Source organism: Leucopleurus acutus, assembly GCF_964270905.1.
Source record: "Leucopleurus acutus genome assembly, chromosome: 9".
NCBI lineage: Eukaryota > Metazoa > Chordata > Mammalia > Artiodactyla > Delphinidae > Leucopleurus > Leucopleurus acutus.
In genome coordinates, this window is record NC_139144.1 from 35,172,736 (window position 1) to 35,189,313 (window position 16,578).

At 38.7% G+C, this 16,578-nt stretch overlaps 1 protein-coding gene across 1 annotated transcript in view; it reads right to left on the reverse strand.

The window, feature by feature from the left end:
• DNAH11 (dynein axonemal heavy chain 11) overlaps positions 1 to 16,578 on the reverse strand; it is a 324,062-nt gene that overhangs the window by 216,930 nt on the left and 90,554 nt on the right. Inside the window, 2 exon segments of the mRNA XM_082845873.1 lie at positions 14,489 to 14,615; positions 16,201 to 16,292. Of these exon segments, the coding sequence (XP_082701999.1) occupies positions 14,489 to 14,615; positions 16,201 to 16,292 (219 nt within the window).

Below are 16,578 nucleotides of genomic sequence, written 5' to 3' on the forward strand. Positions count from 1 at the left end.
CAATAGCAGCTTCTACAAACAACAGCAACCTGCCTAAATTTCCCATGTGAAAAGGAACTCCTTAAGGGTGATTTAATCTTTGAAGCTTTTAGCCTTAACATTTTTGCTGTATTCACAGTTTTAGTACTGAAGAAAAGCACAGCAAGGAATCTTCCGAGTATAAAATAGATGAGTTTTTGAGTCTCTCACTTTCAGTGTAGACAGAGTGGTAGCTGATGATCACTGCCTGGGTTATCACAGTCTCCCACATCCCTGTACATAACCCACAGGACATTATACACAGAAAGTATCTCCAATCCTCTAACAACTCGCTGTCACAGCTGAAGTGGCCAGGAAGTGCACAGATGTTTAATGGCTTCTACTGTGTAATGGGCCTAGTCAGGTACAAATAATAGTCAGGTACAAAGCTGCGGGATAAAAGAGACCTCGACCGTCAGACATCCTCAAACATCATTGCTTTGGTGAGGAAAGCATTTCAAAAGAACTCTAGTCCTCTAGTCACTCAGTGGGTGACCAGGAAACGCAAACCCCACGGCTTGAGGTTCTCCCATGACTTATGCCTGGCATGTTGGAAGTTGGATATTTTCCTATTCTGCCTTCCATTTAGAGCTTCTGAGAGTAGAGGACCATTTTTTTAAACTAACAAGGATACTGTTGACCTCAGATTTGTTCCATTTCTAATGATATCCCTTTGTATCTGCTAACTCAAAATTAAAATTCCTTTTTCCTAGTTTGGTCTTTGGAAAGACTTATGTTACAGTTTAAAAAACTAATGCCTCAGAGGCCCCCTCTTGGTACCACACTAAAGAAACAGAATGGATTTGAACACTTCAAATCATGAAATTCAATAATTTTGTTGTATCTTGAGTAGGTTTCTAAAAGGTTAGCCAAAAAAATTGAAATGCTGTTCCACTGGTTTACAGTAAATCAGATGCATCCACCCACGGGTGCGTAGACAGATAGGCAGCACCTGCTTTGTACAGTAGTGCACGATCGTAAAAACCACCATGCAACCTCCACGATCAATGGGCAAACTTACGACTGTGCTTTGGCCGCTAAAAATTTTCGTTAAAACATTAAAACCCCTCTCACTCTTGGTTATAAAAGTACAGAGATATAAAAAGTGTAAACTAATACTTAGTACACTAACTTAAAACACTAAAAGAAAATTAAAAATTAAGTGTTTTACTCCTTATAGGAAAATTATCAAGAGTAGTTCGAACAGTGCTTGCCTCCTTCTTCTCATCTTGTGACTTAAAATACTGAGTGAGCACCTTCCCTATGCTTTGTGTAGTCGCCATATTCCTTTGGAAGTTTGGATTGGCTGCCAACCTTTCATCCTTTGAGGTCTCCATGTCCTGATATTTCTGAGTTTCTTTAATGTCAAGTTTTTGGGTTTTTTTTCCTGGTATCACTTCCTCTAGGACATCTTCATCCTTTCTGTCACAACCAGGGTTTACATTTATATCAATGAGTTCATTTTCACTATAATCCTCTGGCTGCATATCTAGAACCTCTCAAATGTTGTAGTGTCATTTCCACAGTCACCTTTCTCTTCCATAGCTACATCTATGATTCAAATTTCATGTCTAGCATTATCAATTTTCACTACTTTGCTATACTATCAACGTCATTACTAATTCCCTCTTTTGAAGGTTTATTTTTGTAAACCGTCATGTGGGTTCTTCACTGGGGACAAGGCGGTAACACGCTACGTTCTTTGCTGATTACGTCAGAATCAAACAACAAATGTGTGACAGCCGACCACAGACAGACTTTGAAAGGTGTGACGTAACTGGTCACGAGTCAAGATGTACATCTGTTACTGACATGGTGATTTTTGTGGACTGAGGAGGCAGCAATGAAGTTTGTGCCTCTCGAGATCACTCACAGTTAACACACCGTAGTATGTGAAATTTGAACCATGTTATTGGGGGAACAGAGTTAAACTGATCCTTGGTAACTGAAATTCGCATTTTTCAGGTCTGTGCACAGGGAGAGCTGCCTTTTTAAGAGCTGACATTTATCTACCTGTAAATAAAGTAAAAAATATTTACTCATCTAGGTAATTTTATAATTTAAAATGCAAACTAATACAGCAATCAGATCAGCAGTCTACCCTATGTTCACCTAGAAAAGAAAGGGAAGAAAAACGAAATCATATAGTTTCTACATATGCTTCTATGTATATCTTCGATATATTGCTATGTCCTAGTTTCCCTGTACGGCTACTATACATTCACAAAGCTTACCCCTTGCTTTTTGCCCATATCTCATTTCATATTTGCCCCATCTATGAAAGATGCTGCTGCTGATTAACTGAGATAAAAAATAGACACAAAGTCCTAATATCACTCCTGGCACGATGAACACCTCAGGATTCATTCATACGTAGTCATTAACTCATTTATACATAATGATGGTAATACTCATGATAGTATTTGTGAGAAGATAAGTAATGTCCAAAATGTAGGCAGTCCTGTCTATTCTGAATATTACCCTCTGGAACAAGAGCAAAATGAGTCCTTTATTTCTACATGTACAAAAATTTAAGTCTGTCACAATGTTGAATAGTTTATTGTTGTGTTTTATGTTTTTAATAATACTCAGTATAGGTGACAGTATAGGGAAATGGACATGCAACACTGTTGAAAGTCTAAATATGCAAAAACTTTCTAGAAGTTGGTTAAATCAGTTATAGCACTTTCATATAATGAAAACTTTTATCAACATTAAACATCATATTATAGAAGAACATTTCAATTTTGATTAAGTATATATGTTCTTACCTACACAAACACAGACATATAAAGAAAAACTATAACCACTCAAAACTAGCATCTAGTAGTATGTTATTCTGATCTTTAGTATTTTTATATTTTTCAAATTTTCAACAGTGAACATGCAATTATATAATTCAGAAAGACTAAATTTGTTATAAATTTTGTAAACCATTATAGCCAATCCTAGGTATTGGGTATTGCTTGGTTTGCTTCTACCAAAAATAAAATCATAGTATACATAATATTTTGCAATTTGATTTTTCACTAATTAATATAACTTGGACATACCTATATTATCAGTGCTGATTCTGTATTTCTTCCTTAACATTTTTAGCATGTGTATGTAAATATATATAGATATGCTGACAATACAAACTCTTGAGTTTTTAAATAACCTTTTGAAAATTTAAATAGAAAAGTTAAAAAAATCACGTGTAATAAATTTTAGCAAAGTGAACAAAACTCTTGTAACCACTGAGACAATTAAGAAACTGAATACACCTGAACCCCCCAAAAAATCCTCATGGCCCATGTCAGTCACTAGTCCCTCCTCTCAAAAATGGACATTACCTAATAAAGCCCATATATCACAAACCCACAGCTAACATCACTCTCAATGGTGAAAAGGTGAAAGCATTCCCTCTAAGATCAAGAACAAGACAAGGATGTCCACTGTTGCCACTTTTATTCAACACAGTTTTGAAAGTCTTAGCCAGGGAAATCAGAGAAGAAAAAGAAATAAAAGGAATCCAAATTGGAAAAGAAGTAAAACTGTAAGATGACATGATACTATACACAGAAAATCCTAAAGATGCTACCAGAAAACTACTAGAGCTCATCAATGAATTCAACAAGTCGCAGGATACAAAATCAATGGAATTTCCTGGCGGTCCAGTGGTTAGGATTCTGTGCTTTCACCGCCAAGGATGCAGGTTCAATACCTGGTTGGGGAACTGAGATCTTGCAAGCTGTGTGGCACGGCCAAAAAAACCCCAACAACAACAAAACTGATACACAGCAATCTCTTGCATTCTTACACACTAACAATGAAAGATCAGAAACATAAATTAAGGAAACAATCCCATTTACCGTCACATCAAAAGGAATAAAATACCTATGAATAAACCTACCTAAGGAGGCAAAACACTTGTACTACAAAACCTATAAGACACTAATGAAAGAAACCAAAGATGACACAACAAATGGAAAGATATACCATGCTCTTGGATTGGAAGAATCAACATTGTGAAAATGACTATACTACCCAAGGCATTCAACAGATTCAGTGCAATCCCCATCATATTACCAATGGCGGGCTTCCCTGGTGGCACAGTGGTTGAGAATCTGCCTGCCAATGCAGGGGACACGGGTTCGAACTCTGGTCTGGGAAGATCCCACATGCCGCGGAGCAATTGGGCCCGTAAGCCACAATTACTGAGCCTGCGCATCTGGAGCCTGTGCTCCGCAACAAGAGAGGCCACGACACTGAGGCCCGCGCACCACGATGAAGAGTGGCCCCCACTTGCCACACTAGAGAAAGCCCTCGCACAGAAACAAAGACCCAACACAGCCATAAATTAGTTAATTAATAAAAAAGATTACCAATGGCATTTTTCACAGAACTAGAACAAAAAATTTCACAATTTGTATGGAAACACAAAAGACCCCGAATAGCCAAAGCAGGCTCCCTGACTTCAGACTATACTACAAAGCTACAGTAATCAAAACAGTATGGTATTGGCACAAAAACAGAAATAGAGATCAATGGAACAGGATAGAAAGCCCAGAAATAAACCCACGCACCTATGGTCAATTAATCTATGACAAAGGAGGCAGGAATATACAATGGAGAAAAGACAGTCTCTTCAATAAACGGTGTTGGGAAAACTGGACAGCTACATGTAAAAGAATGAAATTAGAACATTCTCTAACACCACACACAAAAATAAACTCAAAATGGATCAAATACCTAAATGTAAGGCTGGGCACTATAAAACTCTGAGAAGAAAACGTAGGCAGAACACTCTCTGACATAAATCGCAGCAATATCTTTTTGGATCCACCTCCTAGAGTAATGAAAATAAAAACAAAAATAAACGAATGGGATCTAATTAAACTTAAAGACTTCTGCACAGCAAAGGAAACCATAAACAAAACAAAAGGACAACCCACAGAATGGGAGAAAATATTTGCAAACGAAGTGACTGACAAGGGGTTAATCTCCAAAATATATAAACAGCTCATGCAGCTCTATGTCAAGAAAACCCAAACAACCCAATCAAAAAATGGGCGTATGACCTAAATAGACATTTCTCCAAAGACATACAGATGGCCAAGAGGCACATGAAAAACTGCTCAATGTTACTAATTATTAGAGAAATGCAAATCAAAACTACAATGAGGTATCACCTCACACTGGTTAGAATGGGCATCATCAAAAAGTCTACAAACAAGAAATGCTGGAGAGGGTGTAGAGAAAAGGGAACCCTCCTACACTGTTGGTGGGAATGTAAATTGGTACAACCACTATGGAGAACAGTATGGCAGTACCTTAAAAAACTAAAAATAGAACTACCATATGATCCAGCAATCCCACTCCTGGGCATATACCTGGAGAAAACCATAATTCAAAAAATACATGCACCCCATTGTTCACTGAAGCTCTATTTACAACAGCCAAGACATGGAAGTAACCTAAATGTCCATCGACAGAGGAATGAATAAAGAATATGTGGTACAGATGTACAATGGAATAGTACTCAGCCATATAAAAAGAACCAAAATAATGTCATTTGCAGCAACACAGATGGACTTAGAGATTATCATACTAACTGAAGTAAATCAGACAGAGAAAGACAAATATCATATGATATCACTCATATGTGGAATCTAAATTTTTTCTTTTTAAAAAAGTTTTATTGAAGTATAGTTGGTTTACAATATTGTGTTACTTTCTGCTATACAGCACTGTGAATCAGTTATACAATACATATGTCCACTCTTTTTTAGACACCTTTTCCATGTAGGTCATTACAGAGTATTCAGTAGAGTTCCCTGTACTATACAGTAGGTCCTTATTAGTTATCTATTTTATATATAGTAGTATGTATATGTCAATCCCAATCTCACAATTTATCCCTCCTCCCCTTTCCTCCCTGGTAACCATAAAATTGTTTTCTACATCTATAAGTGCAATCTAATTTTTTAAAAATGATAAAAACGAACTTATTTACAAAACAGAAACAGACGCACAGGTATTGAAATCATACCTATGGTTACCAAAGGGGAAACATTGTGGAGGAGGAATAAATCAGGAACTTGGGAGTAACATACAGACACTACTATATATAAAACAGGTAACCAACAAGGACCCACTGTATAGCACAGAGAAGTCTACTCAATATTCTGTAATAATCTATATGGGAAAAAACCTGAAAAAGAATGAATATATGTATAACTGAATCACTTTGCTGTACAGCTGAAACTAACACATTATAAATCAACTATACTCTAATAAATTTTTTTTAAAAAATGGATATTACCTTTACATAAGGGGAGTCATACAATATGTATTCTTGCGTCTGCCTTCTATCATTCAACATCATGTTAGTGAGGTTTATTCATGTTATTATGTATAGCACTAGTTTTCTTCTTCATTGCTATGTGGTACTCTGTTATATGAATATTACACGATGTATTTACGCATTCAACTGTTCAGAGACATTTGGATTATTTCCAGTTTGGGGGTGTTATGGATAATGTAGCTATGAAAATTCTTGTCACATATTTTGGTTCACCTATGTATACATTTCTGCTGAGTATACACTAAGAAGAGAAACTGCTGGATAATAATGTATTATTATATTCAAATTTAGAAGATATTGTCAAACAGGTTTCCTGAGTGGTTGTACCAATCTACAATCACACTAGCTAGATAGGAACATTCCCAATGCTCCACATCCTTACCATTATTTAGTACTGTGAGTCTTTTCTTTTTTTTTTTTTTTTTTTGTGGTACGCAGGCCTCTCACTGTTGTGGCCTCTCCTGTTGCGGAGCACAGGCTCCGGACGCACAGGCTCCGGACGCACAGGCTCAGTGGCCATGGCTCACGGGCCCAGCCTCTCCACGGCATGTGGGATCTTCCTGGACGGGGGCACGAACTCGTGTCCCCTGCATCGGAAGGCAGACTCTCAACCACCGCGCCACCAGGGAAGCCCAGTACTGTGAGTCTTTTTAATCTTAGGCTTTTGGTAGGTTTGATCTTGATAGCTCATCATGTGAATGTATGCGTTTTTCTAATGAAAAATCATGTCAGAGTTTGACAAAATATCTGTACAAATTGAAAAAAGAGGGAGAAATGAACACATTACTAGGCAGAGTATTTCAGCCTAGCGAAGATTCAGAAACACACCAACTCATGGTATTTTCACCAGTTCTCTCACACTCACGAATGTCAAAACAATGCATAGCTAATACGAAGGTATCTTCAGGAAGAAGAAAAATAAAATAAAAAGAAAGAAAATTTAAAAAACCTAGCTCCATGGATTAGTACTTGATATTTATCATTTTGGGGTTTTTTTGAATTTCAGGTAAAATCTTTTATATTACATCAGTAGCACATAAAGTCCTTGATATTAATGATTGTACATTCTGTACTTAGACATGTCTATGTGAATATATAACGTGCATCAATTAGTTTTTGCAGTGTAACAAACCACCTCAAAATTTAGTGGCTTAAAAAAGCAACAATTGCAGAGTTCACAATTCTGTGTCGGGGCTTTTGGGTTCTTTCAGTTGGTCCCAGCTGGGCACCCTCACACCTCTGCAGTCTGCTGGTGATCGGTGGCTTTTCCCATGTGTGTGACGGTTGTCCAGCTGGTGGCTTGGGTATGGGCATGTGCTTCTCCTCATCCAGCCGGCTAGCCCTGGCTTATTCATGAGGAGGTGGCCATAGGTTTCCAAAGAGCAGCAAGAGGGCAAGCCGCAGTGTACAAATGCTTTTCAAGCCTCTTGCTAATGATACACTGGCCAAAACAAGTCACACAGGAAGCCAAATGGAGAAATAAGCTCTACCCCTTGATGCAAATTGCAGCTTCACATTGAAATGGCATGGATGAAGGGAGAGGAAGAATTTGTGGCCATTTTTATGTTCTATGCTAGCATTTTTCTTAGTTCTTTACATGTTTGCTTTACTGCTTGCTCAAAAATCAAAGATATAGTACCTACTGCTTTCCCCATTTGATATATAAGGAAACTGAGGTTCAGAAAGGTAAAGCAGTAACAGAGTCAATAATCAACAGATAAGGTAGATAGCTAGTGGGAAGCAGCCGCATAGCACAGGGAGATCAGCTCGGTGCTCTGTGACCGCCTGGAGGGGTGGGATAGGGAGGGTGGGAGACGCAAGAGGGAAGAGATATGGGAACATATGTATATGTATAAATGATTCAATTTGTTATAAAGCAGAAACTAACACACCATTGTAAAGCAATTATACTCCAATAAAGATGTAAAAAAAAAAAGAATTATACGTTACTTTAATGATCCTAAAAATACTAATGCTGTGTTCATTTTGACCCCCAAAATGACAAAATAAGTGTTATGATAATAAGTAAAAAGGAACCAAATATTTTTGTGTCTTTCCAATATCTATACAAGGAAGAAAAAAAAAAAAATCAACAGAGCCGGGATTTAAACTCATGTCTACATGATTTCAAGGTTTCTGTTCTTTCCTACTATTCTACCTTCTGATGGATGGCTAATGTGCCTATTATGTCTAGCTCCAGAAAAGTTTCCTTTTCCTGCCTCTTCCCTATTTCATCCTCAGTGCCAACCTAAACTCAAGGGCAACCCCCTCCCTCCACTGTAGGTACCTACGAGCCCTCCAACCTTCTACTCACTATAAAAAAGTAGGGATTTTTGACTGATTTTATTTCAACTAAAAGTCATTCACTCTTGCATGCAGCCAACTAACCACTTGCATCTTGAGCCTTTCTCCTCTTGATTGTCTAAGAGCTACTGGTTTATTTATTTATTTGGGGTTGCACTGTGCAGCTTGCAGGATTCCCCCTCGAACCTGTGCCTGCTGCCGTGGAAGCATGGAGTCCTAACCACTGGACTGCCAGGGAATTACCCCTCTTGATTGGCTAAGGAGGACTAATCCATGTCAAGAAGGCTGTGATACACTACGAGTGAGGGCTGAGATGCATCATCCTGATTCCTCAGATTCAGATGGTGAGGCACCTTCACTCTACCATGGAGACAACCAAATGGAAGCACTATCCAGCAACATACTGAGCTTGTGGGGATGCGGGATCTTAGATATTTGCCCCCTTGAAGACCAGAAGTTCTTTTTATTACCTAATATTAAGCCCATTTCTCACAAGCACCTGTCCAAGTGCCAATATTGACATTCTATTAAGGGTATCAGTTGAGTGCCACCTGTCTCATACTGCAATTTGGGGGATTTCTCAAAAGACAAGTTGGCAGATTTCTTCTTATGTAGATTCAGTCCAATGCCACTGAAGGATATTTTTGATGCAAACATTAAACATTTCTGAGCATATATATTCCTGATCTTGTCATTTTCGAAAATGCATTGTGGCCTCAACTGCCACAGCAGTGGCTTTCTAGTAGCCACATTAAAACAAATAAAAAGAAACAGGTGAAATTAATTCTGATGTATTTTTATTTGACCTAATGTATCCGAAGTATTGTCACTTCAATATGTAATTAATAGAAAAATCACTAATGAGATATTTTACCTTTTTATCTTTAAGTCTTTGAAACCAGCTGCATATTTTACATTCACAGATTATCTCAATTTGGATTTTTCATCAGAAATACTTCATCTGTCTTTATGTTTCACAAAATACACAGTTGCGAAAGTAGAGTCACGTTCTAGTTGTTTCAAACTTGTTTTCCAATAACTGAATCAAAGATCAGTTTTTCTAACATATTGTAGTTAAAAATTCAGCCCCTCAGTTGACACATTTCAGGTGCCCAATAGCCACACATGTGGCCCATGGTTACCCCCCGTCACACAACACAAACGCAGCTGATCACATGGAAAGTGTGTCATTCTTTAGTATACCTCTATCATGGGGAAGCTTTCACTCATCATCACATAGGAGATGAAGGAAGACAAAATGCACCAACGCTTCTAGGACAAAAAGATGTTTCAAGTCATAAGGAACTAGTGGCTAAAAATACCAAGTTGTCAGCTATTTCAAGGCACAGTATCACAACCTGGAAGGGCACAATGGGGCCAACTGATGTTACTCAGGCTGACTTTAACCACTACATTCGTTTCATTGAAAAACACAAAAGGATGTTTTTCTAAGGCGGGGGAGAAAGCACAGAATTTTAATATTGAATCATGTGCAACTTCATAACTACTGCGCCATGACCATTAATCCTGCAAATATACCTCTAAGTTTGTATTTCCATAAGTAACCACCAGAGATTTTGACCATGGAAGTTACACAGCACAGCCACATCCTCTGTCCTTTAGATAATCTATGCCACTGGGAGGTCAGGGTGAACTCTAGGAGGAGAAAAGTCTTTAAAACTTGACCTTAACCAAACTTACCAACAGCTGAAACCCACTGAAGGCATTCTAGACACACTGATTTCATCACTCTGACATTCCAACTCAAGTATCTTAAATTGGGCATTTCTGCTTATAGAACACAGAATGTGATAACATCAGACTTTCCTGGCTGATGTACTCAGGCTGATCAAATTCCACAATCAACTGTAGAAACCCTCACTTGGACCAACACTCTTAAATTGAGTGTGGCGGGTGGAGGAGGGGGGCCTGAGGAATTCAAGTCATTCACAAGATGTCAGCATGACTCCTCTGCCCACAAAGGGTCATCTTTTCTGGGGCAATTGCATTGTTATCCCACAAGCTGCAGTTGCCATGTTATCTCCGTCACAGTACAGGGCACACATTCAGGATGTTAGCACAAAAGGCAGAGACGGAAAAGCTGTGTCTGGTGGCCTGAAACTGATTCTGATGATGAAAGAAAGAGTGTAGCAAGGCTAGGCCCTTTGGCATAACTGCTAAAAGCATTAACTATTCCACAGCAAGTGACCAAGGGCTGAGATCACACCTTGACTTTGCAGAACCACTGCAGGGAAAGAAGCTGACTGCGGCTCTAGATGACTCAACTCATCCTTAGCTCCTTTTCAATCCTTCACCCCAACAAGTTGCTCCCAGGTGGTATTTGCACTTCAGAGGCAGCTAAACACTTTCGCTAATGACAAACCTTTCCTAAAAGGGTGATAGCATTTGAGATGAAATCGAATTGTTCAACGTTTAATTCGTGTAACAAAAGGATCTCAATGAAATCACACTTTGAGCAAAATTCAAAATAATGTATCTCAAATGTTAAATGTTTCAAAAATCGAATCATTTCAAAGCTGGCAGGTCAGGAGAACTGTGTACCGCATTTACTCTGGAGCCGCAAAGCCAGACCCCTTCAGCTCGTAAGCAGAAATACCCCACCTCCTTTTGTTGATATGACACAGACAGCACTGTTGTTAGTATTCATCAGCATGGCTGTGAGCCATTTCGGAGATTCTCTATGCGGTGACTTCAATATTCAGCTACATTAAAATTTAAAATCTTTTTAATGTTTTACATTACCTAGTCATTCATTAAAGAGTGTTACTAGTACTACTACTGAGAAATGTACCTGAGATTCAGGGGTTTAGAACTTATGATTACAACACTATGAATTAGGTAGACAGGAAGACTTCCACGAAAAGTCGCACTGGTATTAACAGTAACACTCTGAAATACTGAAGTGATGCTGTGAAAATAAAAAGAATGATTTTAAAGGTACACCTTTTAAGTTTATATATATATATATATATATATATATATATATGTAAAAGCAAAACCTCATCCTGTAATTTAGGAAGGATAATGAAAAAAAAATGTTGGCATCAGGGATGCATATCCCTGAGCCAACAGGTTGTCTAAGGCCTGAAGCACTTTTTGATGATTTGAAAGGACATAAAGACAATGGGTGACAAGTGTATATTGAGTCATCTGCTCCTCGAGCACCAGCCTAGGACTTCAATTAAGGACAAAGAGGCATCGGGCAAGTGCATGCGCTGAAGACAGCAGACAGGAGTGAGGACAGGTTGGTCCCTCCAGGGCTTGACAAGACACATCTCGATGCCTTACCATCATCTGCCTCCATACACCCCTTCTGGGAAAGTACAGCAGGGAGGAGGGGGGGACAGGTGGACATCCTCACACCTGTGATTTAGCAGCCCAGAGGAGGATGCTCTGGCTTTGCCTCACTCCTCCTGGGGCTTCAAGGTGAAGGGCTGTTTCCCCCATCTCTGCCCTTTAAGTTGTCCAGTGAGAGGGGTTGGAGAATCACTAACAGAAACTACGGATGCCCGCAGCAAATGAATCTGCGATGTGTCCCTACTTCAGACATCTGTCTAGGTGGAAAAGGAGGAAGAAGATATAACAAATGATGGATTACACTGCCAAGGGCAAGAACTGGAAGTGCTGAGATGGACTTGTCTCTGCAATATATACCCCCTGGGGGTTTCCCCCCTGCCCCCTGAGGACTTGCTTCTGTTCCACAAGAGACCCAGCATGTGGGTACTGGCTGTCAAGGGTCAAGGTCGACAGCCACTGCCAAACAGAGAGGCAGGAATATGCATTAAGAAAGGGCAATGACTGACAGATGACACCCTTCCTTCCTCCCCAAGGTAAACTGACAGGGAGGAGAAATAAAAGATCCAACTCCAAGTTCATTATGTAAAAGTCTGGTCTTGACACAGAGGTGAGGTTGGAATTTTAAACTAGATTTTGTTGAGTTGCTTTGGGTTTCTTTAATTTTTAATAATAAAAAGGGACCGGAGCATTACAGTACCTATCCAAGATGTTATAAAGGGACCTGTTACTCACTGTAAAGACATTCAGCAGGGCACATTTGAGCTTAATAACTGTAGAAAGATAAAACTGTTTCATGTCTATATTCTGGATAATTAATACTGTTCAATATAACAGTCACATATGTGTTTATTATGTTTAAAGAATATAAAAGAAAAGCCATGTTCCCACTTACAGATTTATGCATCTAATTTACATAGTGAAAATTCACGATTCTAAGTATTTCAGATTTGCAAGCGTTTAGGAACATGTACCTGGAATAGAACATGACATCCTCTATCTCATATGATCACCCCGAGCAGAGGGTCCAGTTGCCAGTCACGAGGAGGTTCTCAGGAGATTACTGAAGCTTAAACGTGGTAGTAACTGCCATGTTTAAACGACTTAAAAAAAAAAAAAAACCCAAAACATCCAATTTACATGTCATTGACATAAATGAGAGATGGAGATACTGGATTCCAAGTCAATCTAATTAGATGGATTTTATCTACAAAGCCATCTGGGAGTTAGCATAAATATACAGAATGATACCTGAGTGGTAATCCTGAAAATGTTGCCGAAGCTGACTAACAACTTTGCTCTTCATAGCAAGATTGTACTTGTATTGCCGACAGCAAGAACTGCCATCCATCTGAATGTAGCTCCAAAGAGAAATGATGAATGAGAGAGAAATAATCAAGATAAATACTGTGGGGGCTTCCCTGGTGGCGCAGTGGTTGAGAGTCCGCCTGCCAATGTAGGGGATACGGGTCCGTGTCCTGGTCGGGGAAGATCCCACATGCCGCGGAGCGGCTGGGCCCGTGAGCCATGGCCGCTGAGTCTGCGCGTCCGGAGCCTGTGCTCCGCAACGGGAGAGGCCACAACAGTGAGAGGCCCGCGTACCAAAAAAAAAGATAAATACTGTGTCCAGAGAACAGCAGAATTCAGGAAACCGTAGTGTTAGGTGACACATATTCCAAAGAAAATGGCAGAAAAATACCTAGAGCAGGAACATGGAGACAAATCCACAACGATAAAGCACAACCTTTGGCGTCAAAATAATCTGTGATATATGGTCAAGTCTAGGAGTAACTGCCTATGTCAGTTGTAACAATTCTAAGATCTAAATGGATGTGAACAATGAACAGATATAATGAAAGGCAACATCCACTAAATGTTTAGAGGAAGGAGAGCTTTGGGATTTGCACGAAGCTTGGTCTCTGATCTGTGCTCTCAGATTACAAAAGCTAAGAGCTGCTTTTATTTGCTTTACATATTGTCATGGGTGCTACATTATTTTTGAATGGATAGGAGAAAATTAGAGTGTTAGGTAGAGGATGAAAATATACCGATACACCTCTGACAGCACTGAAGCCTAGTCCAGCTTCAACTATGAAGGTTACTCTGGAGTCAAGGTTATTGTAAGAAGGTACCAGCCATGATCTCGTTCCCAGTGACTCAGTCTCCCCCAGGAAAGCTGCAAACCAGGCAATGGAAGCTCCAGTCCTTATCCCAGAATTCTGGGGGTTTGGAGCCAGTGTTTCTTCCATTAACTTCTTGCACGGCCCTAAGCCTTGCACATTTCCTGTCCCTTCCTTGTGTTGAGAACCAGGCAGTTACCTTTCCTAGTTCCTTGAGCACTGCTTCTAACATCCCTCTGTTGCTGCATTAAGAATTCTTACTGCATATTTTCTGGCTCCTGGCACATGTGACATGGTAGGTGGCATTTGACAATGATAAAGAAACTGTGACATTCCTTAGCTAACATAGGATAATATGAGACTCTCAAAAACAAATATTTACCTCCATAGGTTGAGCTCCCTTTGAGAGAATGTCAAGTAAGTCGGCGGAAGAGATGAAATAGAAGCGCGGAAAAGCCACACGCTTGGTTTCCAGGTACTCAACAAGAGCTTTTTCACAAAGAGAAAGCCTGCAGGAAGGAATGAAAAATCATTGTAAGCGTATCTTGCCCATTCATTTATTAAAACGTCACCAAAACCCAGAGCCTCTCATCTGTCCATTCACCACAAGAAGCTCACCATTTAACATGGAGCCTACCTCCCTCTCTTTGACATCATCGTCTTGTTCATGACTCGTGTACAAGTCATGCCAAGTGGGAGGAGAAACACACACACACCCATCGTTAGTTGAGACTAAATATAGATCAGACTTAAGTTGATGTTACTTATCACTTGTCCGTTTTTTGGAGGGAAGTGTGGACATTTAAAAAAATTTTTTTATTGGAGTATAGTTGATTTACAATGTTGTTAGTTTCAGGTGTACAGTGAAAACAGAATCAGTTATACATATACATATATCCACTCTTTTTTAGATTCTTTTGCCATATAGGTCATTACACAGTATTGAGTAGAGCTCCCTGTGCTATACAGTATGTCCTTATTAGTTATCTATTATATATATAGTAGTATGTATATGTCAGTCCCAATCTCCCAATTTGTCCCACTCCCCCTTACCCCTGGTAACCATAAGTTTGTTTTCTACATCTGTAACTACTTCTGTTTCTGCTTTGTAGGTAAGTTCATTTTTACCCTTCTTTTAATGACACCTCTCATCAGCAGGAGAGAAGACCAGATTTGGCATCACTCACCCCGAGCACAAAATGCTTTACTTAACACGTAATTGGTTTAAGGTCTTCTTTTTCCCACTGAATGTCTACAAAACACAAGCACCTTCAACTCTCTCTTGTTTTCAGAAGAGTCATAAGATCCAGAATCATTTCCACGTTATTTTCTTAGCAGAGCAGAGATGACCCAGAGGCAGAGCCCCCAAAACCCTCAAAGATTACTGACTAAGAAATAATTAACTTCTGCAGAAATCCACACTTTTAAAATTATGGCCAACTTTCTCTCTAAAAAACTTCCAGATTATGAAATAATTGTATGCGATATATATTTTTATCTAGAGGGCTCCTCTGCCTTGCAATGAAAAGTGATCACAATTCCACACAAAGCTCTTCTTTTAGTGGCTGATCTGCCCATTTTTAATCAAAAGCCAGAAAATTCTTATGACCACTAGCTGTTGTATAATTTTATATAAAAATTACAAATGCCCTTTAGGACAAGGATTTCAAAAATACTAACATGCTGTCTAAGGATAATTTCTAGTATAATTAAACTATATACAAAATAAAGGACTTAAAATGAGTGCAATCCCAGTTCCTAGCATACAGTAGCTGCTTAATAAATATTTGCAGGATACTTTGATAAAAGAATTGATTAAACAACCATGCTGATTCTCTTGATAATAGGATATTCTAATTTTACTATAATGATATTCCCTTTTGGAAAACAGAAATATATTTGGATCTGTTTACATTAACTCACAAAATGTATGTACCACCTAATATGTATAAGGCAACTAGATAACTATAAGCAAAATTATAAAATAATTTAGTAGACGTTGTTCGTACAATAACTGGGTGTTAAACACTATTAGATATTCAAAAGAAATCTCAGAAGTATAACAAATTGATCACTTTGTAGTTTTATTCTTACCTGTACTGTAAATCTTTAAGTTCTTCAAAGAGGTTAGGTCTGCATGTTGCTTCTAAAACATTTTTTATTTTAGCTGTCCTGAACATTAACTCCTGAGTGAAAGTAAAACATGGAGCCATTGATATTAGAAATTACTTTTCTAAATTTTTCATCCATTTAGGGAATTAAAGACTGAAGAACAATCAAACTACGGGAAAGCAAGATAAATGAGATTTCTGACACCATATCTGTTCTGCTTTTAAACTTTTAGATGAACATCAAAAACAAAGTGTAATCACATAGTTTTTATCAATATAAATTCGATAGGCATTACCACCACTCTGGGTCCAGGCAGAATTTCTCTCTTCTAAACCAAACGCACAAAAAAATAGAGAGACA